The sequence below is a fragment of the Primulina eburnea genome, chromosome 10 (assembly GCF_022965805.1).
Source record: "Primulina eburnea isolate SZY01 chromosome 10, ASM2296580v1, whole genome shotgun sequence".
Lineage (NCBI taxonomy): Eukaryota > Viridiplantae > Streptophyta > Magnoliopsida > Lamiales > Gesneriaceae > Primulina > Primulina eburnea.
In genome coordinates this window covers 8,809,015-8,820,363 of record NC_133110.1, presented here as the reverse complement: position 1 = coordinate 8,820,363, position 11,349 = coordinate 8,809,015, and the positions used below count along the sequence as shown (strand labels likewise).

Below are 11,349 nucleotides of genomic sequence, written 5' to 3'. Positions count from 1 at the left end.
CAGAATCGGCGGCGGCGGTTGCCGGCGGCGGTGGTCGACGGTCGGTGGAAAGAAGTGGTGGTGAGTTTGGATTTAGGAGAAGGGTAAAATTGGAAAAATAGGATGGATTAAGAGTGGGATAAATAATCCGAGGGGATGAAAATGTATTATTTTAATCTACCTAATATAATATAATCATTCATAGCAGGGATTGACTTGGTTAAATAAAAAACATACCAAACAGGTGATTAGGTGGTTTAAAAAAAATAACCCACATAATCTTACAAACCAAACGCAGCAGCGTAATAGTTACAGGGTGACCTCAAACATATTTACTTTAAACCATTCATATTTTATAAAAAATATATATATATATTCTCTAACGATTGCTTCAATGGGAAATTGGCCTTCAGTCCCCCGCCGTCGATTTTTTTTGTGTTCAGTCATTTGGTATTTTTTTAGTACCACATTTACACATGAAGTGTACCACATTTTGTATGACATAGTACCACAATTTTGTGGGTAGGGAGTGAACCCAAAGAAATGTTTTGACCGGGGATTTTTACCAACTTCTCCTTGATTCAAATGTCTGTTACACGGCAATTTTTAAAAAAAGTATTTTACACAACATACTTGACTTTTATCAGTCATCCTTGAGATGCTTCATTTTATGGCACACCACTTTCCTTACAACGCCAGACGTGACATCCACGCACATCACCATATAATACACCTTCCCTTTTACTTTTAAGGAAACTAAACAAGACAAGTTCAAACATCTATACAACTATATATATATATATATATATATATATATATATATATATATATATGTGTGTGTGTGTGTGTGTGCGCGCGCGCGCTTGTGTATCTATATATACATGTGTATCCGAGGACTATCTTTAAAAGCATCATTCTTCCTCTCCCCACCCCTTCGTAATCGGCATCCCAATCTTAATCTTAGAAAGAAAAATGGGCCTTAAAAATCTGTCTCACTTCAGATGCAAACTTACCAAGCCCTGCAAGAAATTGTTTAAACTCTTCAAATTCAAACTCCACAAACCACTTTTTATAAGTACTCTTCGACTCCGCCCTCATCGAAAACCAAACATGAACAACTCCACACGTAAAGGGCGGCGCCACCTCTCCAAAATCCTACCAGTTTTATGTTCACTTACGCGAACAAAAGAGATGGATCGAACCACAGAGTTCACGAGTTTTTCGGATCCAGGGCAGCGTATAGCACCACATCCATCACCTCTGACCCCAGCATATGTAAGAATGCGTGCTGAAGCCATGGGAAAGGTCGACGTTTCGAATCAATATGCTGCATGCAGGAGCTTTGAGAATCATTTGACGGAGTTGATTGTGGGAGAGGGAAAAATGAGAGATTTGGAGGATGTTGAAGAGTTTCTTTATTGCTGGAAAAAGCTGAGATGTCCTGTGTTTATGGATTTGGTATGTCGATTCTATGGAGAGCTCTGCAGAGATCTGTTTTCCAATGCATTTGATCAGAATGAAATCGGATTGTCAAAGGAATATCTACGATATAATTGATTTCCTCACAAAAAGTTGTAGCATTTTGCACTTTAAATTTTATGATACGTAAGTTTGTAACATTCATTATTTCCATCTCTCAAATTTACACTTTATAAATTATACATGAGAAAACAATGTAGGAGAGTTCATTGACCCAAAGGCCCATCTTGTCTATACCACAACCAGAACGAAAAACAGCAGCACAACAAAACAAAAAGGAGTAAGTCTTTTGTGAGACGGTCTCACGATTTTTTATCTGTGAGACGGTCAATCCTACCGATATTGACAATAAAAAGTAATACTCTTAGCATAAAAAATAATACTTTTTCATGGATGACCCAAATAAGATATACGTCTCACAAAATATGATCCGTAAGACCGTCTCATACAAGTTTTTGCCAACAAAAAATGATATACTGTCTGAAAGTTGAAAGAGTAGAAGTCTTCTTCTAATTTTGTGGGCATAGTCTGGACATCAACACTAACAAAATAGACACCACAAACATGTATTTTGTCACGTCCCGAGACCGGGGTTAGTCGACATCGACGTTGTTCAACAATCACATAATCGTCAAACAACAAGCCTTGCAGTACAATATATACCAAAACCAGTTTATTTCTCATAATCAACAAAAGAATCGTCTTTACAACTTAAATACCAAAATAAACTGATTAAAAATGTTTTAATAATGCGGAAGCGATAAACATAAACTAAGCCTTAAAACTTCTGGAATAACTCGAGATCTTCTACCATCCCCAAAATTTCTCTTGCTTATCTTTATCAATTTGCTCTTCGTTCTTATCTGGGTGGAGAGGAAGTAAGGGGTGAGTATTTTGAGAAATACTCAGCAAGTGGGGGTCGTTCGAGACATGAAACAATATATACATATACTTGAATTCAAATTTTACATAGCATATCATAACTTGAATAATAACGAATATTCATACTTCATAATCATAACATGTCATCACATATCATACTCGTACATCATACTTGTTTAGCATACTCATATAACATACTTGATTAGAACTGAAAGTCATCTCATTTCCATGGTTTCCTGATATCAGTCTCCTATATGGTAATCATCTAAGGAGTGAGTCCATGTCCAATATGTTAATCCTCTATGAAGTGAGGCAGTACAACGGTTACCATCCCACCGTATAAGGGTCATAGTTCGGAAATCCTTTCTCATATCCAATCGAATCCTAACAATGCTTTGAACATAATGACTTGAAAAATCTTGAAGAAAATATATCATTAACAAGGAATTATGCTCGAACGAACTTTCAAAAACTGAAGGGAGATTGGTACACAAATTATAATTTCTTTAAACGCAAGCCCACTTCAAAGAACAAGTGTGGCAAACAAAAATTCACTTACGAAAGAATATACACATAACAAAAGCGCACTTACGAAGGACAATTGTGCAAATTATAGTATAACAAAAACCCACTTACGAAAGAATATATGTATAACAAAAGCACACTTACGAAGGACAAGTGTGTAAATTATAGTAAAACAAAAATCCACTTACGAAAGACAAGTGTGTAAATTATAATATAACGAAAACCCACTTACCTTGAATAATTCGAAAAAAGAGATCTGGTGATGATAGGATTTCGAAACTGAGCCTGGATCTGGACTGCTTCAGAGCTTCGATACTCGTCACACTAAGAGATAAAAGTGTCTAAAATTCCTAGGGAGAACTAGAGAGGAAATTTCGAAAATATGGATGTGTGAATTTCTGATGGCATGGCTCTCCTATTTATAGAGGTTGACTGCTATCCTGATCGTATATTATCCTTGTGTTTGAAATTTGAATCAAACTTTAAATCTAGGATAACTATCATATCAAATATTAGATATTTATCTGATACCAGTATTATATCAAATCTTAGATCTTTATCTAGTATCAATAACATATCAAATCTTATATCTTGATTTATTTATCCCAAAATTAGGCTTATCATCAAAATTCTTATCTCCTGAAAAAAAATTCGCGGTTTCACATATTTGGTATAAATAATGAATCATTAAAATTACTTAGAGACGTTATCAACTATAGCAAAAAGTATCATCTTCAAAAACTCAAAGTTTTGTGGAAATTTTTTATTCCATTAGTTTTTTAAATGCAGAACTTTTTAAAGTGGGTTTTTTATTATATTTTTTCGTAACTCTACATATAGCAAGTTTGTTGGATATGAAACCCACTCTTTTAGTCGAGCTTGGAGTTATCTTTGAAAGTCTATGTAACCTTGTTTTATTATTATTAAAATTAATCTTGATTATGTATATAACCTTGTTTTGTTATTATTAAGATTAATTTTGATATAATATATTGGAAAATTTGCAATTTTGGTCATGTATTTTTGTTTATGTGCGATTTTGGTAATTTATATTATTATATTTCAGTTTATGTTTATATTTTCAATTTCTTGTCATGTGTGTTTGTCTCTTCACAATTTGATCCTACATGTTATAAAATTTCAGTCTAGTATGCTATTTATATTTTGTTTTGACTATTTTAGTCTTTTTTTCCGATATAGCCAAGATCTGACCGAATGCATAATGTAGAAACAAGTCCAATTGATGAAAGACCACACAAGTCATGATTTCCTAGGAGACGATATAAAAGTAGAAGATTTTCTGACAAAGATAAAGTAGGTATGTTACCCAACCACTCCATTAGTGAAGAATGAATCACCACTAAAAGACATTTCCTCTGACTAGTTGAAGATGAACCACCAACAACCTATAAAGACAAGCCATTAACCGGTGGTCGAAAGGACCAACATTCACAAGATGTTGTCGGCCACAACTGGTAGAATAATTCATAAGCTTTGAAGTCCGGATTTCAAATCCACCAAGACTTTTATATATCTCAAGACAGAAAGAAGATGAAAAACATCATTCAAATTCTTCATTTTTCTCTCAAAATAAACTTGTAATAATTTTCTTTAATGTATAAGTGTTGTAATTCTGGCTATAGATAGCTAAGCAAGTCCTTCCTCTTCTATAGGAAAGTAATATGCATTAATAATTGTATATTTGAATAAAAAGATCAAAGCTTACTGCCTCTCTCGTGTATTATTTTCAAATAACTACTTTACCATATACATTGAGGTAGGAAACAAAATAGGATTGTGCGAAGTGCTGTTGAAGGAATCTACATCAGAAACCATATGTTGCGACTGTATGGTTGGATTGTGAGGAGCAGTTTATAAAACCTGGTGGATACAAGTCGACGACACTCCGGTCAAAGAAGTAAATTGTTCAATTTATTATACGGATACATGATGAGCCATTTAAAAAAAAAATCAGTCATATGTAATATGATGTATATGATGGAAACCCTATGTAGTTGCATGTCTAGCTAGGCTATATGTCTTTAAGAACAGACTCGATAAATATAACAATGACACATACCATATTATGAAGATTGATGATATTTTTTGAAAATTAAAAGATTAGGAGATCAAACAAACATTTAAGGGAATGGAGAGTGATGAGAAAGTTATATTTTAAGGTAAAGAATTATTAATAGTTTGCCCATCTTTTAATCATGCTAAATTTCAAATATATCCTCTAAATATTTTTTCCCTCCCTCACAATGAATTCTTTATCGGCAAAAACTTGTGTGAGACGGTCTCACGAGTCGTATTTTGTGATACGGATCCCTATTTGGGTCATCCATGAAAAAATATTATTTTTTATGCTAAGAGTATTACTTTTTATTGTGAATATCGGTAGGATTGACCTGTCTCACAGATAAAGATTCGTGAGACCGTTTTATAAAAGACATACTCTTCTTTGTCATGATATGTAGCATCGAACTTCCTGATCTCTAGCCTAAATACCAGGAGCTGCTTAAATTATAAGAATATTTTGGCTTGCTCCATCGACTAAATGGTCAAATTATTTAATAATGATAGAGTTCTAAGATCGTTATGATATATTGAACAATGTTATATGGTCAATAGTAGTTTTCTTGTGAGACGTCTCACGAATCATATTTACAACAATAAATAATATGTTTGACTTAAAAAGTAATATTTTTTTATTGATGACTCAGATAAGTGATATGTCTCACAAAATTAACTCGTGAAATCGTTTCAAAATTTTTTTTGTATAAGGTCAAATATGTTTAGGGAATAGTCGGGCCACATAATTAAGTGTACAAATATATCTAGAAATCCATGCATGCGATCATTGCATAGAAATTTAAACTAATTTATTTTTTTAAAAAATAAGTTGATGATCATTATTAATAAAGTTGAATATAATAAATCATATAGATTTTTATGATAAATTTTTTTTTTAGAAATGAAATAAGGGGTTTAGTTTGTTAGATATATACGTAGGATATATAACTTTAAATTGCTTTTTTCTTTTCACCATACAGTAGTCATGAATAATTTTTTTGAACCTATTAGTTAAGTGTAAGAAATTATAGATAATATAAATTATAATGGTAGAATTTTGAGTTCCACGTTTGGTATACGAAAATGATTTGATTTTTTCATAGCATTTTTCACCATAATTTTCCTATTACTCAGATTTGCTTTATGAAATTATCGTGAGGACGTTTTTAATTTGTATCATTTGACACACACAAAATTGTCATTTCTTAGCTAACGTTTTTCACCATAATTTTCCTAATGAATCCAAAATGAACATTCCATGTATAATATAATATACATTATAAAGCTCCTAGCTAGCTAGAAGTTTTCTTTGTGAAACTGGAACCGAGTCGAGGAATTCATGCTAAATTCTTGGCAAAGCTTTTTGAGCGGCTTCGTCAAAGTCGGACTTCCACAGTAAAATACACCTGAGAATCGATATACCCATTGTTTAGTTTTCTGTAATAATATATATATTTTTTTGGTTTGGAGCGATGATTTTTATAATTGGATCTCGAACTTGACGATGGGACGAGGTACCAGTCATCGGCCTACACTTAGATGTGGCTTGTTGAAGAATAATAGAAAGTAAAACATTTTTTACCTATTCGAGTAGATGGATGCGTAGTAGCCAAATGTGCGAACACTTTCTTCCAGTTTGGCCTTGCGAAATGCGTTCTTATCTGTTTCACCAATAGTCCATTGGTAAATATATTGATTTCTCAAGCTTATTGGTATCGGATTCGAGTCACGTAAACATGCAAAAAGGATGCTTACCCGGCTTTCTGAGACGACATCGACCCCATTTTTCGCATGTTGCAGCGATTGAACCATTCCTATCAGTGCCGAGCGAGCATCTCCTTCCTCGTACACACTCGTCAAGTAGTTGTGCATTTCTATGACATGCTGCAAGATTTAATCAAGAAGCTTTTACGTGAGATAAATGTAGAAACACATGAAAAAAACGTATCGTGCTCGCTCTAAGTAAGTACCATACGTTGTGATCGTATTCTGCAATGTCATCCATGACACCTTTAAACCAGTCAAATGATCCTTGTTCCCTTGTCACCCAATAGAAATATGCTCGTTCAGGGCATTTTCTGTCGTCTATTGAGCCCTGATTCGAGAAGTTTATTCATTTGGAAGATCAATTATCTAAGGGAAACCGGAAGTTGTTTTGATTTTTTTGTACTCACAAAGTCATCTTCGTTGTTAACTATGTCTTTGATAATGCTGATAAATGGGGTTGCTCCGATACCCAAACCGACGAGGAGAAGGATGTCGTATTTCTTGTAATTCTGCGCCGGTGCTCCATACGGTCCTTTGATCACTATTCTTGGAAATCTGTAAGGTAGAACTTTGTTTGTAAACATAAAATTGAACCCTTTTAAACTGAGGTCAGAAACTTGTATATCTGAAAATAAATAGTATCGAAGGACTATTTGCTCACTCTGAATTTTCAGTGTCTGAGTATACTTTAGTTTCCATTCTCACCAGATTTCCCCTTCTTGGCTGTGTCGATCTAGGTTCACAAGCCTGCATTTGTTGATGTTTCCTTATATTCACTACATCCTAGTGATATGTTTTTTGAAAAACTAACCATCGGAGAAGAAAGACGAGTAACCTTAGCGAAACGGTTTCTAAGTTCAGTTGTCCAATCTCCCAATGTGCGTATATGGACACTTAGATAGTCGTCGCCGGGGGCAGAGGTAATCGAAAACGGATGCCTGTATCGTTAATTCGAGAAAGTTCTTCAACTATTAGTTTCATTGACTAAGAAATATGGATACGTTATTTCACAAGTTAGTACACTTTTTACCATTCGAAATTTGATATATCAGGACACTTGACAAAAAGGTACATCCCACTCTTGTATTTGAATCCAGGAGGCCTACTCATATATAAGGCTAACACATTTCCTGTGTAAATAACAGCCTGAAAATGCCAGACCAAAGATTAGATTGCTCAAAAAAATTTCGACAGCCCAGAGAAAAACTAGTAAAAGTTGATGAAATTCGACCTTAATGATGCTGACTCTGTAGTTTCTGTCATAAAGGGTGAGAATTCTTTCACTGGTGTAGACGAACATTGGTATGGCAATATACATCCATGTCTGCAAATCAAAAAACTCGGACTGTAAGTCACTGCACATTTGCTTTCGGATTCCATGTGAGATCATAACAGAAAAATCGCAAAACTCGGGTTACAGGGAATGTTTGCATACCGTTTTTTTATACCATTGTCTGGTCAGAAATATGAAGTAACCGTGAATGATTAAGAGGGCATAAACGAGAGCCAACAAATGATGCGCATACCAGAAGGAATTGAAACCTGCCAAATGGTGTAAAGGCCACGGCAGTTTAACCACGTTCCTCCTAAACGAATGCATCGCCAATGTGAAAGAAAAGATCATCAGAATTATCATCAAGATGCCTGTAATGCCGAGGACAGTTCCAAACATTCCCAAATAACTCGGCTGGTGGAAATGAAAAGCCGGTCCAAAAATGGCGTTAAACTGATTATTAGGACACTTTGTCAGTCTTACAAAGTTGCAGCCTGAGTGCATCAGCGTATGAACAAGGGTTGCTATGGCGATACATAGTGCGATTAATTTGTGGAAATTGATGTTGTCGTCGAATGGTATTACCGTCCCAAGAAACGTCTCTCTTAGCTTAGTTAGAGTTCTTCTGCACACAGGGAGGAGAATCAGAGCCATGTTGAACTTAAGAATCTCCGCTGCACCTTTAGCAAAACATAGACAATATCCCATTACTTGAAAAGCAGCCCTTTTTTTGTATTGATAGAATTTCCAAGTGAAGAGGGAAATATTTACACACATCCACAACGTGAGAACCAGTATTCTTCTCCAATTATCGAAGAATCTTTCCGAGTTTTTCGATAAGAATTTGCTTATCGGGGTCCTGTACTGTTTAGGGATCATGGTTCTTGCCAATGTTTGCGTTTTCTTGTAAGTCTTTTTTTTGTCTTCTTCCGAGCCAACCATCCCTCTTAACAAGACCTCGAGTTGCCACATCTGCTTTAAAGGAGAGTTGATGGAAAAGTAATATAGATCATAATTCTTAGAGTGGAACCCAAATCGAAACGAGTGGCCTATTATGTAAGAGAGCTTCTCAAACTTAGCGATCAGTGCACAATTATATGTACAATCCTATATATATATATAGGATTTTAACATTGTATATGAGGGAGGGGGCAGAAGGAAAGAGAGTGGCTTTTATACAGAAAATGATCCAACAATGTATATATATCAGCACCTCTATATATCCTTGATGGTCGGGGTCAAGCTCTTCCATGATTAAAGAAGCATATGTTGAAGCCTGTTGCTTGAATTTCGACAGCTTGTTCGCCGAAGCACTCATTACTAAAACCTTGATCACATAAAACAACCGAAAAAATTGTCTCATGAACAAGAAGAAAAAGCGAAAGGCAAACAGAAGAAGCTGCTCGAAATTAGAGAAACGTTGCTCACTTCTTTAACCTCGTCTTCCGACAGCATTCCATCTCCATTTTTGTCACACCTACAACATTACTAATATGTCCAGTCAATAACATGACCGATGCAATCCAAAATAAAGTATATTTTGGCTCTAGCTCAAGTCCCATCGGCGTGGGATTCCGCTAGAATAGGCCGAGAGTTAACTTACATGTCAAAAAATATATGAAGCCTCGTGTCATAATCTTGATTTGTCATGTCTTCCCAGAATTCCCTTAGTAATTCTATCTCGATCCCATTTTCCGTGCAAATGCTCCTCCTTCTTGCCAAAGCTTCAAACAACTCAGCAGCAAATTCCTTGCTGTCTCCCATTCCTGAATTCCAGAAAGCAAATCAAATGCAAAAAACTTACCACATTCAACAGGAAAAAAAAAAAGAAAACTTAATGACAAAATTACCGATGCATACTCCAAATTTGTCCTTCAACAATCTACCATAGACTGCATGCTGATTGAAACGCTTCTCAATATCCTTCCACGCGTCCTCTTCCTTCCCCGTTCTCGTCCTGTCGAGAAACCTTAAACTCTTTAGCCCTTGTGAGGCACCGGATTCCGTTCGGCCATTCCTATTTTTCGTGTTGCTTGTCTTCCTCCTTAAAAAACTCCGATTCGCACCATTTCGTACAGATTCCGATTTATCGTCCATTGGAATATCAGCCATGTCATCTATCTCAATATTCTCTAATATCCATTTCACAGAATCTCCTCTAGGTAGTCCTGTATCATTCATTTCGAATTATTTTTTTTTTCTCTTTTTTTTCCTTCTTTTTTTTTCCTGAACTGTTCCTGCAAAAGGAATCAACTGCAGATTTTTTTTAAGGTAATAAGGGAGGGATAAAGCAAGAGGAAATATAACTATGAGGAGAAAAGGAAAGAGGAGGAGAAGAGTTAGTTAAATTAGTTGTCCTGAAAGAGAGAAGTCGCCTTATATGTAATAGAAACGAATATTGTTTTTCTAAATAAATAACAAATAGTGGACTATTTAATATTATCATTAAGTTATTTATTATATTTATCTTAGATATGAACTGTCTATGGACAACAGAAAATTCAAAATTTGACACTTATAAATATATTTTCCCAAATTAAAAATTAGAAACTATATAATTCCTCGATCGAAACTTATAAAATCTTACGACTTACATATTAATATTTTTAACATTCATCTATACTTTTATGATATAATATTAAGATTGAGAATATGTTTTTTTATAAACCAAAATTACTCTTCTTTTCAATTATAAAAATTCCATTTTTATAAAAAAAAACCATAGAAATCTATTTTAGTTAATGTATATCTCATCTCTATCTACCATATACCATATTTTAATAAAATATTTTTAGTACTTATCTATTATTTTGAATTTTAAATGACCATATCAAGTTATTTCACAAAATCGTTTTTATAAGAAGAAGAATATCAAGTTGGTGTCCGAGGCGACTCAAGCGGAGACGGTTCCAGAGGTCCAGCCTACTCTGCTAATGGCTAGCATTTACATTTCTAAAGGTTTTGTACTTTCTACCGTTGATTTCCCACCGTTGGACCCTAAGGACAAAGGCAAGGGGAAGATGCAACGGTCAACAAAGCCTTCTACAATTCTTACTGTGGTTCAGACAGATGTCACTTTGACATTGTCTCAAATATTGAGGGTTGTGACCAGGAAGATGAAGTTGTATGATAAATGGTTTGAACACCGCACCTTTGTCAGGTTCAAAACCATCCTCGAGGAGGATTTACCAGAGAAACTGGCCACTCTTAAAGGTCAGATGCTAGACTAGGCAAAGACCACTACAAGAAAAATACCATACAACAACACACATACGACAACGGTTTTTGTCAAAAACCGTTGTCGTAGAGTTTTTAACAACGGTTTTCGCAAAAACCGTTGTCTTTTTAGGGTCAAAGACAACGGTTCG

The 11,349-nt window shown here is 34.9% G+C and overlaps 2 protein-coding genes across 2 annotated transcripts; one reads left to right on the top strand and one right to left on the bottom strand.

Annotated features, from left to right (window-relative positions):
* Positions 1 to 909: 909 nt before the first annotated feature.
* On the top strand, positions 910 to 1,536 carry LOC140842861 (transcription repressor OFP17-like). The gene has a single exon (XM_073211062.1). It carries the CDS (start codon positions 952 to 954, stop codon positions 1,534 to 1,536), a length of 585 nt encoding a protein of 194 aa, XP_073067163.1. The 5' UTR covers positions 910 to 951.
* Positions 1,537 to 6,131: 4,595 nt separating this feature from the next.
* Positions 6,132 to 10,306, bottom strand: LOC140803729 (putative respiratory burst oxidase homolog protein H). The gene is made up of 14 exons (XM_073159618.1): positions 9,832 to 10,306; positions 9,585 to 9,747; positions 9,410 to 9,458; positions 9,195 to 9,308; positions 8,144 to 8,953; positions 7,940 to 8,032; positions 7,739 to 7,854; positions 7,544 to 7,646; positions 7,370 to 7,455; positions 7,116 to 7,263; positions 6,917 to 7,036; positions 6,697 to 6,825; positions 6,524 to 6,602; positions 6,132 to 6,347 (listed from the first exon to the last, which is right to left on the bottom strand). The coding sequence occupies exons 1-14, from the start codon at positions 10,160 to 10,162 to the stop codon at positions 6,238 to 6,240; spliced, it is 2,451 nt and encodes an 816-aa protein (XP_073015719.1). The 5' UTR covers positions 10,163 to 10,306; the 3' UTR covers positions 6,132 to 6,237.
* Between the last annotated feature and the right edge of the window lie 1,043 nt (positions 10,307 to 11,349).